The sequence below is a fragment of the Ranitomeya variabilis genome, chromosome 4, assembly GCF_051348905.1.
Source record: "Ranitomeya variabilis isolate aRanVar5 chromosome 4, aRanVar5.hap1, whole genome shotgun sequence".
Lineage (NCBI taxonomy): Eukaryota > Metazoa > Chordata > Amphibia > Anura > Dendrobatidae > Ranitomeya > Ranitomeya variabilis.
The window spans coordinates 741,861,462-741,881,376 of NC_135235.1; the positions used below are offsets into that span (position 1 = coordinate 741,861,462).

Consider the following 19,915-nt stretch of genomic DNA (forward strand, 5'->3'; position numbering starts at 1 on the left):
CTAGCTTGCTTGTATGGTTTTGACCTGGTTCTGTTCCCCGTGATTTTGTCCTTTGATTCTGTACTCTGTATCTGCTTCTCCGAGGTTCTGACTCCTGCTATATCCCTGAATTTTCTTGATTAGCCTGCCCCGTGTACTGTGTTTGCCTTTCTGGTTCACTGACCACCTCTTGTCTTAGATTCCGTCTTCCTCCTGTTTTCTGTTATTTCCCTGGTGTCTGGCATGCCTCTCTCCCCTCTCCCTGGCCCCGGAGTCCCGGTAGCGTCCATCACTCATCTTCAGGAGCAGCACGTGAGGCCCCGCCTCCTTCCCCTCTGACCTGCGGTCACGTGCCACAGGTCCTGTCAGTACACTCACCACCCAGCGCTCTGTTCTCTGCAGCCCCACTGTACAGCTGTAATCTCGCCCAGCTCCTGGATGCTGCGAGTTCAGCTGTCACAGTTTGTCTGAGGCGCTGGCTCTCACTATCAGGACTGCTGAAACCGCTGTTAAGTGCCCATCTGGCGGTTTCTCCTGACACTTTTTTCTGCCAAGGGCCATTTGGAAATTTATACAATCCTTGTACAAACTCCGCCCAAAAAGTACATCCTGACTGGCACTGATTTCAGGACGTAATCTTTCATTGCATGCCCTTCAGTGTTCAGTAGTGAAAACTGCATATGTGTGCTAACAGACCAAGAAGAAATGAATGAGCTGGTTGTAATCAAAACAGACCTCTCTGCCCAAGAAAGCGGTCCCTGAGAATCTGCCAGGGGCCTGATAAAAGGTCATTGAGGGCTATAAATGGCCCTGGAGCCTGAGGTTCCCAACCCCTGTTATAAAGGAAGATAATCCATAGACCCCTGAAAGGCAACAACTGGCGAGCCTCATTCAAATATTTTTAAAATGTATTTGCTGTACTCCTACAATCAAAAAAGGCTAGGTAAAATGTGCAAAGCCATGAAAACATTATAAGTAGTGATGAGCGAGTATACTCGTTGCTTGGGTTTTCCCGAGCACTCTCGGGTCGTCTCCGAGTATTTGTTAATGTTCGGAGATTTAGATTTCATCGCTGCAGCTGAATGATTTACAGCTACTAGCCAGCTTGATTACATGTGGGGATTCCCTAGCAACCCCCACATGTACTTAGGCTTGGTAGTAGCTGTAAATCATTCAGCTGCTGCTATGAAAACTAAATCTCCGAACAGTAACAAATACTCGGAGACCACCCGAGTGTGCTCGGAAAAACCCGAGCAACGAGTATACTCGCTCATCACTAATTATAAGGAGGGTAATGTAGTAATCCTCTTCAGGTGTGAGCATCTTCTTCCTCGGTAGGCTTGAGTGACTGCGTCCCCTGTTTCCTGAAGCCCGATGCAGGGCTGCCATCAGGGCATTACTGCCCTGACTGGCGTATGGGGCCTGGTGGGCAGAGGGGGCCCGCATCGGGCCATGTCTCATCTGCTCACCGGGCCCCTACCGGCAGGCTAAACCGGGCCCTTAGTGGCGCTGCGGCAGTTTTTATGTTACTGACGTGCGGGAGGCTGGGAGCTGACATCAGCCACAGCACGCACGTCGCCGACATCTGACATCATTGTCAGTCGCGGGCGAGTGAGCGTTTCAGCTGCATGGAGGGAGCTTCGCCTGCCGCAGGAGCGCGGCCAGGTAAGAAGAACTTATTTTTTTATCGAGAGTGGCGATCCGGGGGGCATGGGGAAGACTGAGACATGGGGACAGATTGGTGGACATGGGGGGGCAGAATGCTCAACAGGGGGGGGGGGGCCAGAATGCTGGACACGGGGGGGGGGGGGGCAGACTGGTGGACACGGGAGGGCAGAATGGTGGACATAGGGGCAGAATGCGAGATACGGAGCATGACGAGACACTGGGGGCATGACTGGAGACAGATGGGGCAGAATTGGAGACACGGAGGATGATTGGAGACACGGGGCAGGATGAAAGACATGGGGGCATGATTGGAGACAGATGGGGCAGGATCATGGGGCAGGATGGATACGATGGAGACAGATGTGGCAGGATGGGGAGATCATATGGGGCAGATTAGATACTCATGAGGGCAGAATGGGAGACCATATGGCTGAAGCCAGGAATGAGACACACAGGGGCCAAGATGGGGAATATTATTACCATAGGGGCCAATTAAGGGATATTATTACTGCAGTGATGTATTTATGTTTTGAGTATACTGCTTTAAATGGGGGGGGCGGTCCTGTTACTGTGTAGAGTGATACTATGTAGCCTTTTTTTCTTCATGTGGTATAATGTAGAAGTTGGGAAAAATTAATTAATGTGTTCTGCAAGCGGAGCTTGAGATAACTTATTTCCTGCAGAGACGAGTCCAGGCTGTGCTGGATGAAAGATGAAAAACAAAGATGAAGGACTTCACCTAGAGACGTCACTGGTGAGTCAGTGTGTTAGGCCGGTTTCATATTAGCGTTGCGGTCTTCCTCAGTGAAGCCCCGCCCTTGGCCGCACCTCCACCACTAGCTCCGCCTACTTCTGTATGCAGCCGGCATGCGGCCAGCGTACCTATCTTTAACATTAGGTACGCAGGTCGTGCCGCTGTATGCGGATGCTTCCGCATGCGTCGTTTTGACGATGCGGTGACCAGCGTAGAACGCAGCTTGTAGCAATTTTTTTTTCTCCGCATCGTCAAAACAACACATGCGGAAGCATCCGCATACAGCGGCACGACCTGCGTACCTAATGTTAAAGATAGGTACGCAGGCCGCATGCAGAAGTAGGTGGAGTTAGCGGCCGAGGGCGGGGCTTCACGGAGGAAGTCCACAGCCTTCCACAGCTCCTCAAAACGCTAGTGTGAAACTAGCCTTACCTATACACTGACACTATACACTGTATACTATATACAGAGCTCCTGTGTATAATGTCACCAGTGATCACTGTATTACCTGTACACAGACACTGCATACTAAGTACAGATCTCCTGTGAATACTGGCACTTATGGTGATAGTATTGTATTATTTTTTTTTATTACTTATCAGTATTGTAGTATTCAGTCACTTTGTGGTGGTAATATGTGGTCTGGACATGGTGTTTCGGTATTTATCCCTTGTATATGCTATTTGGTCATTTTGTGGTGGTAATATGTGGTCTGGTCATGGTGCGGTGGTATTTGTTCCTTGTAAGTGATATTTTTCGGTCACTGGTGGCAATATGTGGTCTTCCGTTTTTGTTTAGCGGTATTTGTCCCTTGTTTGTGATATTATTCGATCACTGTGGTGGTAATATGTGGTCTGGACATGGTGCGGTGGTATTTGTCCCTTGTTTGTGATATTATTCGATCACTGTGGTGGTAATATGTGGTCTGGACATGGTGTAACGGTATTTGTTCGTTGTATGTAATATTATTGGTCATTTTAAAAATTGAAAAATAAATAAAAATATACCTAAATTGTATTGCATATTTTAACAAATATTTAATAGGTTACAGCAGAGTGGGGCCCGGCCAAAAGTGTCTGCCATGTTATGGTGGCATCTTAACCCCGTCATGCCGCGGCCCTTTTTCGTTTTTGTGTTTTCGTTTTTCGCTCCCCTCCTTCCCAGAGCCATAACTTTATTTTTCTGTCAATATGGCCATGTGATGGCTTTTTTTTTTGCGGGACGAGTTGTACTTTTGAACGTCATCATTGGTTTTACCATGTCTTGTACTAGAAAATGGTAAAAAAAATTCCAAGTGCGGTGAAATTGCAAAAAAAGTGCAATCCCACACTTGTTTTTTGTTCGGCTTTTTTGCTAGGTTCACTAAATGCTAAAACTGACCTGCCATTATGATTCTCCAGGTCATTACGAGTTCATAGACACCAAACATGTCTAGATTATTTTTTATCTAAGTGGTGAAAATAAGATTCAAACCTTTTTTTTTTTTTTTTTTTTTTAAGCAAAAAGTGCCATTTTCTGATACCCGTAGCGTCTCCATTTTTTGTGATCTGGGGTCGTGTGAGGGCTTATTTTTTTGCGTGCCGAGCTGACGTTTTTAATGATACCACATTTGTGCAGATACGTTCTTTTGATCGCCCGTTATTGCATTTTAATGCAATGTCGCGGCGACCAAAAAAACGTAATTCTGGCGTTTCAAATTTTTTTCTCGCTACGCTGTTTAGCGATCAGGTTAATGCTTTTGTTATTGATAGATCGGGCGATTCTGAACGCGGCGATACCAAATATATGTAGATTTGATTTTTTTATTGTTTTATTTTGGATGGGGCGAAAGGGGGGTGATTTAAACTTCATATTTTTTTATTTTTTTCATATTTTTAAAAACATTTTTTACTTTTGCCATGCTTCAATAGTCTCCATGGGAGGCTAGAAGCTGGCACCACTCGATCGGCTCTGCTACATAGGAGCGATCTGATGTTCGCTGCTATGTAGCAGAAATGCAGGTGTGCTGTGAGCGCCGACCACAGGGGGGCGCTCACAGCAGGCCGGCATTAGTAACCATAGGGGTCTCAAGGACCTCTATGGTTACCATCCTGATGCATCGCCGACCCCCGATCATGTGACGGGGGTCGGCGACGAGGTCCTTTCCGGCTGCCCGGCCGGAAGCGCCGCTTAAATGCCGCTGTCTGCGTTTGACAGCGGCATTTAACAGGTCAATAGCGGCGGGTGAATCGCGATTTCACCCGCCGCTATTGCGCGCATATGTCAGCTGTACAAAACAGCTCACATGTCGCGACTTTGATGTGGGCTCACCGCCGGAGCCCACATCAAAGGGGGAGACACGACTTGCGCAGTACTAGTACGGCGCATGTCGTGAAGGGGTTAAAAAATCTTTTTGCCAAAACAAAAGCTGCCGGCTATATGTGTGATCTAGTGATGGGAACTGTTAATGTCTGATAGGTGAGAAGTGGAGTTTTTCCAAGAGAGAGAGGTGGGACTGTGGACAGTTCGAGGGGTGAAGGCGGGGTGGAGTCTCAAGGGGGCCCCGAAAATTTTGCCAGTATGGGGCCCCGAAATTTCTAGTGGCAGCCCTGCCCAGGTGCAAGGGCTGTAAGTGACCTGACTGCGGGCTGTGCCGGAGTCCCCGACATACAGAAATGGGCAACAGAATTCTGTCACCTGCACATCGGCTGCTCCCGCATAAGAGGAGGAGAATCCAGGGACAGTATGATCTCTCGGGAGTGGTCTCAAGCGGCATCGAGGAGCTTCTCCCAGGCCCGTTCATTCTTCAAGAAGGGTTGATCCTGCTCCCTTCCTTCTCTGATCATACCCACTGCATAACAGCGATGTTGCCCCTCCATTTTGAGGAATGTGACAACTGGTTCCAGCAGTCAGCAGTTGCAGCCTTCAAAGCAAGTGTTCCTCCTCTACTGCCCACTGGTTGAATGAGATGTGATGAAGGAACCTGAACTCTATGGGCTCCCATCTCCGATGCCAGTTGTACGCAGTGACCTCACCCAAGATGCCAATTGTGGGTACCTTGTGGCTAGTGGGCACCATAGCATTTCTCCAGTCCTGGTCCTGGCTCGCCTCCTTGTTTCTTCTGACAACCCTAGGTCCCGCAGTCCGTGCACCACTTCCTGGGTCCTAACTCTCCCAACTGCAGTCCACAATAACCCCAGCAATAAAGGCTGCAGCCTGGGTTAGTCCTTGGAGGTTCCAGGAAAACATTCTGCTCCTGCCACCCCTGCTGTTGTGCAAGCATTCTCTGGCTCAGACATTCCTCCGGTCACTCTCTCGGGAGTCTGACGTGATTCCACCATCTTTGCTGTCCACCAAGGACGTTTCCCTGTATGGATGACTAATTGAATGCGGAAACATTTTTTAACGCTTTTTTGGAGTGTTATATATCACATATAAAATTACAGGAGGGGCTGGGGGGGCATACACATCACAGGAGATGCTGGGACACATTCATCACTGGGGAGGCCCGGGGGGCGAATAGACAACACTGAAGGGCTATATACATTACTAGGAAGCACAGACAGCACTGGGGGTATATATGTCCCTAGGGGGAATATACATCACTGGTGGCACATACATCACTGGGGGCTATACACATCACAGCTGGGGGGATATACAGTACGTCTGGGGTAAATGCAGCACTGGGGAATATACATATCATTTGAGGGCACATACAGCCCTGGGGGAGATATACAGCACTGGGGGAAGGGGGATATATAGCACTGGAAGGGACAGACCACCTGGCAGGCACATAGATCACCAAAGGGTGGCATGAAGAAAACAGGGTGGCACAAAGATCACGGGGGGCACAGGGAACACATGGGTGCACAAATACCACAGGGGGTACAAAGTAGGGGGACACAGGAATGACATAGATCACAGGGGTGGCACAGATCACAGGGGGGAATATAGCTGGGGGAGCAGAGAGATCACAGGGGGAACAGATCACCGGGGGGTGGCACAAAGATCATAGAAAGGGGGGCACATAGCTGGGGGGGGGTCACAGAAATCACAGGGGTTATATAGATTTGGGGCACAGAGAACACAGGGGTGCCCAAAGCAGGAGACACAGATCAGAGGAGGGTCATAGAGTGGGGGGGGGGGCCACAGAGATCATATTGGGGCAAATAACTGGGGGGGCACATAGCTGAGGGGCAGAGATCACCATCAGAAAAGTACAGAGCTGCAGACACAGATCACTCTGAACTCTGTAGCAGCAGCTCCTCTTCCGGAACAGGAGGACGGGAGTGCATTGGGCACTAATCCCGCCCACCCCAATGACATCATTCATATGCACGCAGCGTTCTGTAATGAATGCTGAATACTGTGCACTTGAGGGTTAAGGGGCCGGCAGCTGGCAGGACATGGCTGCCGCCCGAGCCTTGTTGACTCCGGGGACCTGCCTGCGGGCCGCACGAGGTTCCCCACCCCTGCCCTAATCACTGCCTACAGACTGTATTCAGCCACTCTCCCTGCTCCTGCAACTCTCTTCCTCCCTAGGCTAAATGCAGATTGCATCTGATACAAACTTCAAAGCACAAGATTAGAAGGGCTGTTAGTATGATGGTTCAGCTTCAGCACCAGTATCTACACTACAGGACTCTGAAACATTGTACTGCACACACACGCCTGGACAAGCACTCTCTCCTCCAATAACAACTGTCACAGAGCTCTGCAATGGTGTCACTGTGCCGAGCCTGACGCTGCCTACCATTTTAACAACCCCCTGATGATGTCACACAGCCAGGAATGAGTGTAATGCCACTACCAAGATGGCTACAGCATTACAGCGACCAGCAGGCAATCCCCGCATGCTTTTTGGCTGTGTAACAGGCGCTAAACATGCGGGGTGGGGATTGAATTTTGAAATTGAGCACTGGATAATGCTCACCGAGTAACGAGCACATCCGAGCACCCAGATAATCAAGTGATATCCGAGTATCATAGAGCACATTCGCTCATCCCTAATCGGGATTCTAGGAAGCCAACAGCATCATTACCCTCCGCTTTCTCTTACAGGCCCATCATAATATTTTTTCAAGTGATTTTCTAACTTGTCAGCACATTCTACGTACACTGTTATTTGGATTTTACAGATCTGGACAGGTAAAGATCAGAATCTTCTAATGGGTCGTCCGCCAGGGCCTGGGGTACTCTGTACCAGGTCCGGTCTTAAAGGGAATGTCACGGTGGCTGCGACCCAGTTCGTGCCCTGGGTGCCCAATTAAAGGGGAACGGTCTTTAAAGGGGTTTTTGAATAAAGTTTGTCTGGACGTCACCTGTGGTGTTCGGTCAGTGGGGACCGACGCCGCTTAAAGGGGTCCTCTGGGCTGATGGTACGGCAGCTAGATGGTGATGCTTCCCACAGGTGAAGTGGAGTCCCCAGGGCTCCCAAAGTATATGGCAAAAATGGGGGGTTGCCGATAAATAGAGGACACAGGGTTGCAGTCTTTACCTGGTTTACTGAGATGATATTCAGCCTCAGTCCAGGGTACCAGCAACAGGTACAGAAGGAGTCCAGGCAGCCCGGAAACAAGTGGAACTCCCCTTGGCAGGTCAGGTTGGGAGCCTTCCACTTTGCACTCACTATTAGTCCCTTGCTACCTGAAGTGTCCTCACAAGGTCTTCGTTTTTCCCTGTCCTGGGACAGTATCTGTATGGAAGGCAGCTTGAGCAGTTCCTTCTGGGGTCTCTGCACGGTGACTCCAGGCTCCAGAATACTGCTGTACCACAGGTGTGGTGTGGGCAACTCACGTATAGTCCTATGCCCTCTGGTTTTGCTATGGGGCTTGCAGTTCCCCACAGCCTAGCCTCGGGCTCCCGGTACCCAGTTTCTGCGCTCTGGCTTAAGGAGGCCCACTCGCAGCCTCCTCTGGCCCTTGATCTCTCCTCTGCTCCTTTCCCTTCACTGTCTGCTCCAGACTAAACTGACTCCTCCTCCAGACCAGGATCTTTATTCAGGGAAGCTGCACTGAAACCGGGTTTAGAGCTCCCCCTCCTGGCCTGGATTCAGGAGGTGTTGTGTGCATGGTTTACCTGCCAAAGAAATTCTTCTTGTTTCCAGGCATAGCACTACCCTCCCCGAGAGGAAGACAGCACTACTGTGGTACCCGAACTCCTGGGGTGCCACACTAATCCCAGGGAGTAGGTGGATCCTCCAGGTTGTAAGTTCAATAGAAAAGGGCTTTCACAAAATCATTTGAACATTTTCAGATGGAGGAGAATGTTCTATTCTAGAGGCAAAATGGTGATCACACAATTGTGATAAGGCCGAACTACACGACTGATAAAGCAGCCACAGCCGGTGATTGAAAAGAATCTGTGACTTCTCTGTATTTAGTGGTCACTACTCACCTGGGTAGTCATATGTTGGAATCTCCTCTTTACACACCTCATCACCCCTCACACATGTCTCTGTAGTATTAATATGGGTCAGATCTTCACCCTGAAACAAATGTTGTAAATGTCACAGACAGATGGAGAAGTCACATCTATGATCAGCTCTAATCCTGCCATCTCCACCGTTCTCATTACACAAGTATAAAACATATAATACTGGTGGATAAAACAAGACTGAGCACAAGACCTTCACAGCCGTCTACACATCATAGGGGAGATCTCATGACACCTTCTCTCCATCTACCTGATGATCCTGAGGAACATTAGGATCTTCCTGTTTACAGTCCTGTGGAAGAAGAGGATGAGGACATCTCTCTGGTGTTGTCCTCTTACTGGATAGATCTGGAGGAAACACATACAGGGACTGAATTCATTCTTTACATGCAGATAATTATAGGCCGTGTGTATTTAGTCCTGTCTATTACCTGATGTGAGGGGCTGGGGAACCTCCATCATGACGTCCTTGTACAGATCTTTGTGTCCTTCTAAATACTCCCACTCCTCCATGGAGAAATAGATGGAGACATCCTGACACCTTATAGGAACCTGACACATACAATATAGTTATCCCCCCGATTCTTTCATAGCGTTACTCTATAATGTCCCAGCATTCCCAGCAGTGTCACCTCTCCAGTCAGCAGCTCAATCATCTTGTAGGTGAGTTCTAGGATCTTCTGGTCATTGATGTTCTCATTTATCAGGGGGCGAGGTGGAGGCCCTGTGATTGGGCTCAGGGGTCTTCCCCATCCCTCAGACACAGGGTCCTGACAGCGTTCACTAGAGGTCTTCTTCACTACTGTGTAATCCTGGTTATGGAGAGACACATTAATAAATCTCACTACAGACATTTCCAGAGTCCTCACCTCTCCAGTTCTGTCCATCTGTTATTTTCATAGATGAGAATGAGGTAATGTGACATCATCAGAATCTCTCACCTCTCCAGTAAGCCGGAAGAGGATCTCTAGGGTGAGGTGTAATATCCTCTCCACCATCTTGTTCCTGTCGATATCCAACCTTGAGGATTAATTCAGAAAAATTCTCTTAATATACAAGATGTCCACTGAGAGGATCTGATATTGCAGGGAAATGAATAGGAAGAAAATGAGCCAGTGTAACATCATAAAGAATGACTACAAGGGGAAGCATACCAGGAGAAAGAACGTGTAGATGTTGTATTCTCTAGTCTTGTACTGACCGGAACACAAGTTGAATTGCTGACCACGATATCTCCTCCATGTTCCCAATCACTAGCTAAGTTGGCCACTGCTTAGGCAACTTATTGGCTGTAGGAATCATATGTTTTTTGGGACTGAAACCATCATTGATTGTGGATACTTCACACTAGATCTTGGAAATCAAGGTACCAGAGTCTGGAGGAAGAGTGGAGGTCTAGAGTGAAGCTTCCACAATCAGTGATGGTTTGGGGAGCTATGTCATCTGCTGGTGTAGGTCCACTGTGGTTTATCAAGACCAAAGTCAGTGCAGCAATCTACCAGGAAATTTTAGAGCACTTCATGCTTTCCTCTGCCGACAAGCTTTTTGGAGATGGAAATTTCAGGGTATGTGCACACGTTGCAGATTTGCCTGCAATTTTTCTGCACTGAATCTGCATCTCGGCAGAAAACGCAGGTACATTTTTGATGCGTTTTTTGCGCGTTTTTGTAAGCTAAATAAAGATGTATTATTGAACAAAAAAAAAATATTTGTGATGTAATTTCTTGTCCAACCTCTTCTTTTACATTTGTCCCACCCACACTCCATTACACACACAGATAAATAGATAAGATAGATAGATAGAATGAGATAGACAGATAGATAGAAGGAATGAGATGAAGGAATGAGATAGATATATCTATCTTATTCCTTCTATCTATCCCATATCTATAGATAGAAGGAATGAGATAGATCTATTATATAGATAGATCTACATATAGATAGATCTATAGATATATGAATAGATAGATCTATGTATCTATCTATAGATATATGTATGGATAGATATATCTACGGATAGATGTAGATAGATATATGGATAGTTAGGCTACTTTCACACATCAGTTTTTTTTTCAGGCAGGCAGGATCCGGCAAATTTTTGAAAAAACAGATCCGTTGCAAATAGTGAAAAACTACTAATCCTATAGTAGTGAAAGAGTTAAAAAAAAAAAAGACAGCCAGAAAAAAGTATTTTAATATTCTTAATTTCACCATACTTATCATATTCGATCGCCTGCAAAAAATTAAAAATAATAAACCAACCGTATACTCCCTGTCTGACGAAGTCCAATTAATAACGAGTGTCCCACGATGATCTCCCCTATAGAACAGTGACATCGGGTGATGTCACCGCTCTATAGGCCTCCAGTGATACACTGACAGGAGACAATGATCCGATGGGTGTTGAGGTCCGGTCCGGGGCCTCCCATCTTCTTACAATCACATCCTCTTCTTGTCTTCATGCTGCAGCTCCGGCGCAGGCGTACTTTGCCCTGTTGAGGGCAGAGCAAAGTACTGCAGTGAGCAGGCGCCGGGAAAGGTCAGAGAGGCCCAGCGCCTGCGCAATGCAGTGCTTTGCTCTGCCCTCAACAGGGCAGACAAAGTACGCCTGCGCCGGAACTACGGCGTGAAGACAAGAAGAGGACGTCATCCAATGAAGATGGTAGGCCCCGGACCGCGACGCCCATCGGACCGCACCGCAGCGGGGAATGCCCCTGGGTGAGTATATGATAACCTCTTTTTCTCATCTTTCAGAATACATCGGGGGCTTATCTACAGCATTCGAGAATGCTGTAGATAAGCCAGATTACTTACCGGTAATGCTCTTTTAATGAGTCCACGACAGCACCCCACATGAGAGAGAGGGATCCGCCCCATAGGAACAGGAAACCTACAGAATAAAAGGAGGCGGTCCCCTCTCCTCCTCAGTTTAGTTTACAGAGTACAAAAAGGGAACCGCAAAAGCTTTAGTATTAATTCTTATTCAGCAACATAAATATCTTAAACTCTATACAACCATTATTTGTGAACTTAAAAGGAAGAGCTGTGCATAACTTAGGGAGGGTAGTAAATGGGTGCTGTCGTGGACTCATTAAAAGAGCATTACCGGTAAGTAATCCGGCTTTTTACCCTTCGCCACGACAGCACCCCACATGAGAGATTTTCAGAGTCATTCTTTGGGTGGGATTACTGTACTAAGAACAGCTCTACCAAAGGTCAGATCAGAAGATGTAGATAGATCGAGTCTATAATGGTTGTAAAAGGTAGAAGGTGTAGACCAAGTTGCGGCCTTACATATTAGATGGATCAGTACATCTGCTTGTTCCGCCCAGGAGGAAGCCATGGCTCGTGTTGAGTGCGCTTTTATACCCACTGGAGGAATCTCGCCTTTTGACGTATAGGCCAAGCAGATAGCATCTCTGATCCATCGAGATATGGTAGCTCTCGTGACCCCATGTCCTTTCTTGTGGCCCTGAAAGGAGATAAACAGAGCCCTACTCTCCCTCCATGTCTGAGACCTTTCTATATAAGTCAGGATGGCTCTTCTGACATCTAAGGTGTGGAATTTATGCTGTTCTGGAGTTACAGGTGAATCAAAAAAGGAAGGGAGAAATATCTCTTGTGACCTGTGGTAGGTGGACGCTACCTTAGGGAGGTATGAGGGGTCTCGTTTTAGGACTACCCGATCATGAAATATCAGTAAGAAGGGTGGGTCTACTGATAGGGCCTGGATGTCGCTAACCCGTCTAGCTGAGGTTAGAGCTACCAATAGGGCTACTTTATATGTCAGGACATTTAAAGGTATGGAATCTAGTGGCTCAAATGGGGAGCTGGTTTAGGCTACGTTCACACGATCCTTTTTTTGGTCCTTTTTTTTTCAGGTCCTGTTTTGGAAAATCCGCAGTGCAAAACTGCACTGCTGATTTTCCAACTGTTTCTTCTGCGGATTTTCAACAGCACTTTCCTATTGGTGCATGTTGAAAACAGGAGCGGAATCCGCAGCAAGAATTGACATAGTACTTCTTTTTTTCCGCAGAAAATCAGCGCGGATTTTCCAGCGGAAAAAAGGATAGTGGGCACAGCAGTTGGAGTTTTCCATAGGGTTACATTGTACTGTACCCTGCATGGAAAACGGCTGCGGATCCGCAGTGCAAAATCCGCTGCGGATCCGCAGCAAAAAAAGGATCGTGTGAACGTAGCCTAAGGCCTCTAGTACTAGATTTAAATCCCACGGAGGTAGGCGGGGAATATGGACCGGTTTACTACGTTCACAAGATTTTATGAATCTGGAGATCCACCTATTAGCTGCTTTATTGCATCCATATAGGGCTCCTAAGGCCGAGACCTGAACTCTCAAGGTATTTACAGATAATCCTAATTCTCGGCCTTTTTGCAAGAACTCTAGAATAGGTGTGATCGGAACTTGCTTAGTGAACGGTACTGTGTAAAAATCCAAAAATTTATTCCATACCCTACTATATATTAGGGTGGTAGATCTTTTTCTGCTCAGTAAGAGGGTGTTTACTAGTTCTACTGAGAACCCTCTTGAACTTAATAGTTGCCTCTCAAATTCCACGCCATCAAGTGAAGACCTTTCACTTGCGGGTGGAAAAAGGGGCCTTGGGACAGCAGCTCCTTGTCTGATGGGAGAATCCATGGGTCGCATAGGCACATGGTCTGGAGACAAGAGAACCATGGTCTTTTCGACCAGAACGGTGCAATGAGGATCACTCTTGCTTGTTCCCTCCTGATTTTTCTGATCACTAGTGGAATCAGAGACATCGGAGGAAAGGCGTATGCCAGTTTGAACTTCCAAGGATGGTGGAGAGAGTCCAACATATCTGGGTGATCCGTGACGTTCAGGGAAGCGAACCTTTTTACTTGCCGGTTGTCTCTCGTGGCAAATAGGTCTATTTGTGGTATCCCCCATGATTCCGTTATCATTCTGAATATGGATTTGTTTAAGGTCCATTCCCCTTGATGTAGCTCGTTTCGGCTGAGGTAGTCTGCCCTGATGTTCTCTACATCCCTGATGTGCAGGGCTGTTAGGGATGTTAGATGAGTCTCTGCCAGCTGGAAGATGTCTGCAGCTATGGTCATTAGACTTCCTGACCTTGTTCCACCCTGACGGTTCACATATGCCTCTGTTGTGGAATTGTCCGAGTAAATTCTTACATTTGCTCTTTGAATCTGCGGAAGAAAATGATTTAAGGCATATTCTACCGCTTTTAACTCCTTCCAATTGGAGGAACACGTCAATTCTGCCTGGTCCCAAGTATCTTGGGCCAGACTATCTTCCATATGTGCACCCCACCCAATAGGGCTGGCGTCGGTGGTAATTATTTTAGAAGGGTCTATTATCCATGGTACACCCCCTTGAAAGGTGTTCCATGTCTAGCCACCAGGATAGAGATTCTAAGACATCTCTGGAAAAAGTTATTTTACTTTCCAGATGTCCATCTTTCGCCTGAGCTGACAACACTTCATACTGTAATAGACGAGTATGAATTTGTGCCCACGGTACAGCTGGGATACATGATGATAAAGATCCCAGTAAAGACATGGCCTTTCTAAGTGTCATGTAGGGGTTGTTCATTGCCTCTGATACCCTTGATTGTATAGTCAGTCTTTTTGAGTGAGGAAGGAAGCATCTCTGACTTACGGAGTCTAGCTGGATTCCTAGAAATATTTGAACGGTCTCTGGATTCAGCCGGGATTTTTCGAAGTGGACGATCCAACCCAACTCCTGTAGGGACGAGATCGTATTAGATAAACGAGTTTTACACTGAAGTATAGAGTTCCCTACTACTAGAAAATCATCTAGGTAGGGTATTATCAAGGTGTCCCGTTGGCGTAGATGAGCCATCACTTCTAATATCACCTTAGTGAAGATGCGGGGAGCCATAGAAAGCCCAAATGGCATTGCTACATACTGAAAGTGACGAACCTGTCCTTCCAGAATGATTGCTACTCTTAGGTACTGCTGATGTTCGGCATGTATGAGAAGATGATAATAGGCATCTTTTAAGTCTATTCCGGCCATGACACACCTAGGGAATAAAAGTTTTATGGTAGAACTAATGGATTCCATTTTGAAGGTATGATTACGCAGGAAGGAATTTAATCTTTTGAGATTTATGATGGTTCTGAACGAACCATCTGGCTTATTGATCAAGAACAAAGGGGAATAGAACCCTTTCCCTTCTTGATCCTGGGGAACTTCTATCAGGGCTTTTTTAGATAGAAGAGATAGGATCTCTGATTCCAGAGCCCTTTGTTGATCTTGTCCTTTTGGTGATGTTACTATAAAGGAATCCCAAGGGATTCGGTCAAATTCCAATTTTAGGCCGTATTGTACAATGTCCAGAATCCACTGGCTAGATGTTATTTGTTCCCATTTGGGAAGGAAGAATTTTAATCTGCCGCCCACTTCCTGGTTAGCGGTATTTGCGTTTCGGATTATGGGACCCGCTAAAAAAGGCACCTTTTTGCTTCGGGTCCTTCGACTCCCATCGCTCCCTTTGTTTGAACGGCTTGTTCCTGGTAAAGGGGCGTCTTCTGAAGGCTCTCCTGTAAGATGGAAGATACTGGTTAGGGAAGCCTTTCTTCCTTTCTCCTGCTTTATTCAGGAGTTCATCCAGCGTCTTTCCAAAAAGGAACTCACCCTGGCAGGGGATCGCACAAAGTTTTGCTTTGGCCTGTGCGTCCCCTTTCCAGTTTTTTAGCCAGAGTGCTCGCCGGGCTGTGTTCACTAGGCCGGCTGACCTGGCTGCTAGGCGTAGCGAATCCATGGAGGCATCAGCCAGGAATGCTACTGCTTCTTTAATTAGAGGGAATTTCGGCAGGATTGACTCTCTCGAAGTTCTACCTCTAATCTGTTCCTCCAGTTGCTCCATCCACACTAGTAGTAACCTTGCAGTGCAGGTACTAGATATGGCGGGCCTGAACGCGCCCGTGTTGGCTTCCCACGACCTTTTTAGTAAAGCTTCTGCTTTACGGTCCAGCGGGTCTGTCAGGACCCCTGAATCCTCCACCGGTAAGACCGACTGCTTGGTTGTGGAGGCTACAGCGGGATCAACCTTCGGCACCTTTGACCAGGAATTTAGCTCCTCGTCGCTGAAGGGATAACGTCTTTTAGAGGATGATGGCAGGAAACCTCCGTTTTGCTTATCCCACTCTTTTTTAATAATTTCCTTAATGGTTTGTATGACGGGGAAGGATCTACGTTTCCTCTGTCCTAACCCCGCAAACATTATGTCCTGAGCCGATTTCTTTTCCTTTTCATCTGAGCACACCATCGTGCTCCGGACAGATTTTATTAAGTTATCCACACTGCTGTTGGGTAGACAAAGCCCCCCTTCAGTTTCGGATGAGCTCGGCTGAGATCCCGCTTCACCTGAGGATATACGTACATCCTCTGACTCTGAACTGACTGGAGATCGGGACCTGCTAGGCTGACGGGTACTGGTTCTACTTGTCTGCGCCAAACCCTGCATTTCTTCCCGGATTATGGCTCTGACATCTGATGGAGTCATTATATTTTCCTGCCGTAAGGTTTGCATGATACACTCTGAACACAGTTTTTTAGCATAATCATCCGGGAGGGGCTGCGTACATAAAGCACATTCCTTGTGCTTGGACTTGTGTGTCCTTTTCTTAGTCTAGAGGAAGGATACAGGAGGAACATATATCAACATATAGGAAGAGACTCTTTCAAAAACTCATGCAGTGAAGCTGACAGGTACCGGTTCTGGAGGCGGATTTCGTTTGGTGGTAGATCCCTTCTCTGGAGGTCGACCACCACTCTTTGTGCTGCTCCTAGCGCTTCTCTGCTTGCTGGGAGAACGCTGTTGCGCTGCGGGCAGGTGCGCTTCGTCGGCCGGTGAAGCAATCTTACACACACCGGGCCGACGCCAGCGCTGCATTTTTAAATCTGCTGCCCATTCTCCTGCCTCCCTGGACCAACCCGGAAGTGCTCCAGCGACTTCCGGGTTAGACGCGCCGCTCTCACTAACCATGCGGCGGCCAGAAGTATTAAGCCAGCCGCTGCAGCGCGCGCGTCCTCATGGTGCCGGGCGGACCCACGGTGACCGGACCCGGACCATGGAAGTTCGGCCAGACGAGGGGGGAGGCTGCAAGCAGGGGCTCCCCCGCCGCTGCTTCTGGAACCGCAGCCCCTGCCGTTCCCTCAGACACTGGCGCAGGCGGGTGCATGGCCCAGGGATCCTCTTCATCTGTAGGTAAGCCGGGTCCCTGTAGGAACAGGAAACCTAAACTGAGGAGGAGAGGGGACCGCCTCCTTTTATTCTGTAGGTTTCCTGTTCCTATGGGGCGGATCCCTCTCTCTCATGTGGGGTGCTGTCGTGGCGAAGGGTAAAAAGTCCCTAATGCCGGTGGGCTTAGCTCACCTTCCATTTTGTGGGTGACAGGTTCCCTTTAATATGAATTATGCAGACATATTATTTCAGTAGGCCCAGGGACATGAGCTAGAGTGACAATGAATGTTGGCCCTTATTGTCATTGATTTTATCTTCAATGGCTGTAAATGGTTGACTGGCTGCTGATTAGATATTGTATCTTTCCTAGTATTGTTCTACTATCTTTGGGGAATAAAGGCAAAATGTTTGAAGGACAATCTATGCATGTTGTTTGCACACTCCAGCAGTGAGGGATGGCCTCCTTCCATTTTCCCCCCAAGACAGGTGAGGAATGACTGAATGAGAGTTATGACCTATAAAAAACACCGGATTACGTACCGGTAATGCTCTTTTATAGAGCCACGACAGCACCCACTGAGAGAGGGAATCCGCCCCTAGGAACAGGAAATCCTACGGAGAGATAAAAGGGGCGGTCCCCCTCGCTCCCACAGTTTGGGTTACAGAGATTGCGAGCAACCGCCCACCTTTTTTAGTAGATAATTCTATATCATCCTTTATCTTAACTTAATTACGTATATCTACAAGAACCAATCACCCTTAACAGTGCTCATATGCAAGAGATATATATATATATATATATATATATATATATATATATATATATATATATATATATATATATATATATATATATATATATATATATATATATATATATATATATAGGAAGTGAAGGGGTGCTGTCGTGGCTCTATAAAAGAGCATTACCGGTACGTAATCCGGTGTTTTCTCTTCGCCACGACAGCACCCACTGAGAGACTTTCAGAGATGGTTATTTGGGGGGATTATCGTGTTAAGAACTGATCTACCAAAACACAAATCAGTGGAAGCAGATAGATCTAATCTATAGTGATTATAGAAGGTAACAGGAGAAGACCAGGTTGCGGCCTTACATATTTCTATTGGAACCTCTGCTCGTTCCGCCCAGGATGAAGCTATCGCACGGGTGGAATGTGCCTTTACAATCTCAGGTGGATTCGATTCTCCCCTTTAGACGAATAGGCAAGGTATATCGCCTCCCGAATCCATCGAGATAATGTGCCTTTTGTAACACCAGCTCCTTTTCTTTGACCCTGGAAGGAAACAAAGAGAGCCCTGCTCTTCCTCCAGGCGCTAGTCTTGTCTAAGTAAGTCATTACAGCCCTTTTCACATCTAAGGTATGGTATTTCTCCTCTTCCTGATTTGTAGGGTTATTATAAAAAGTAGGAAGAAGAATTTCTTGAGATCTATGAAATTTAGTACACATCTTAGGTAGGTAGGAAGGGTCTGTTTTCAGGACAATTCTATCTGGAAATATCGACAGAAAGGGAGGATCTACTGATAGTGCCTGTATGTCACTTACCCTTCTCGCCGATACTAATGCGACAAGAAGAGCAGTTTTGAGAGTAACGTGTTTAATGTGAGCTGAGTGTAGTGGCTCAAATGGGTGACCTGTCAAGGCTTCAAGGACTAGATTAACGTCCCAAGGAGGTATGCGGGGAATCTGAACTGGTTCTGACCTCTGGCAGGCTGAAATAAATCTAGCTATCCACCTATCACCCGCTACATTGTGACTATACAATGCCCCTAGAGCAGAGACTTGTACTTTTAAGGTATTAACTGAAAGACCTAAGGGTACCGTCACACAGTGCCATTTTGATCGCTACGACGGCACGATCCGTGACGTCGCAGCGATCGTATGATTATCGCTCCAGCGTCGTAGACTGCGGTCACACGGTGCAATCACGGCGCTGGAGCGATGCCGAAGTCCCCGGGTAACCAGGGTAAACATCGGGTTACTAAGCGCAGGGCCGCGCTTAGTAACCCGATGTTTACCCTGGTTACCAGCGTAAACGTAAAAAAAAAAAAAAAACAGTACATACTCACATTCCGGTGTCTGTCCCCCGGCGTCTCAGCTTCTCTGCACTGTGTAAGCACAGCGGCCGGAAAGCACAGCGGTGACGTCAGACGTCACCGCTGTGCTCGCTTTCTGGCTGGCCGGCGCTCACAGTGCAGAGAAGCTGAGACGCCGGGGACAGACACCGGAATGTGAGTATGTACTGTTTGGTTTTTTTACGTTTACGCTGGTAACCAGGGTAAACATCGGGTTACTAAGCGCGGCCCTGCGCTTAGTTACCCGATGTTTACCCTGGTTACAAGCGAACACATCGCTGGATCGCTGTCACACACAACGATCCAGCGATGTCAGCGGGTGATCAAGCGACGAAAGAAAGTTCCATACGATCTGCTACGACGTACGATTCTCAGCAGGATCCCTGATCGCTGCTGCGTGTCAGACACTGCGATATCGTATGGATATCGCTGGAACGTCACGAATCGTACCGTCGTAGCGATCAAAGTGTGACTGTGTGACGGTACCCTAAGTCACGTCCTCTCTGGAGAAATTCTAAAATGTTAAAAATAGGAATTTCTTTTGACAAGGCCAATGGATAAAGACTTAGAAACTTTCTCCATACTCTCACATATATAGAAGTAGTGGATCTTTTCCTACTTAATAATAAAGTATTAATCACTTGATCAGAGAAACCCCTTAGTTTCAACAATTGCCTCTCAAATTCCAGACTGTCAACCGCAGACCCTTCACATGAGGGTGGTTGAAGGGTCCCTGGAAGAGAAGATCCTGATCCTCTGGGAGAATCCATGGATCTGAGATGGACATGG

At 47.3% G+C, this 19,915-nt stretch overlaps 2 protein-coding genes across 2 annotated transcripts in view; both read right to left on the minus strand.

The window, feature by feature from the left end:
• The window catches only part of LOC143768028 (uncharacterized), a 263,897-nt gene that overhangs the window by 237,403 nt on the left and 6,579 nt on the right, over positions 1 to 19,915 (minus strand). The window lies entirely within an intron of this gene.
• The window catches only part of LOC143768007 (uncharacterized), a 40,830-nt gene that overhangs the window by 12,905 nt on the left and 8,010 nt on the right, over positions 1 to 19,915 (minus strand). The window contains exons 2-6 of the mRNA XM_077256629.1: positions 9,757 to 9,835; positions 9,448 to 9,627; positions 9,247 to 9,367; positions 9,066 to 9,163; positions 8,777 to 8,867 (exon numbers count right to left, since the gene is read on the minus strand). Coding sequence (XP_077112744.1) covers positions 8,777 to 8,867; positions 9,066 to 9,163; positions 9,247 to 9,367; positions 9,448 to 9,627; positions 9,757 to 9,813 — 547 coding nt within the window. The 5' untranslated portion in view covers positions 9,814 to 9,835. The remainder of the gene's footprint in view (positions 1 to 8,776; positions 8,868 to 9,065; positions 9,164 to 9,246; positions 9,368 to 9,447; positions 9,628 to 9,756; positions 9,836 to 19,915) is intronic.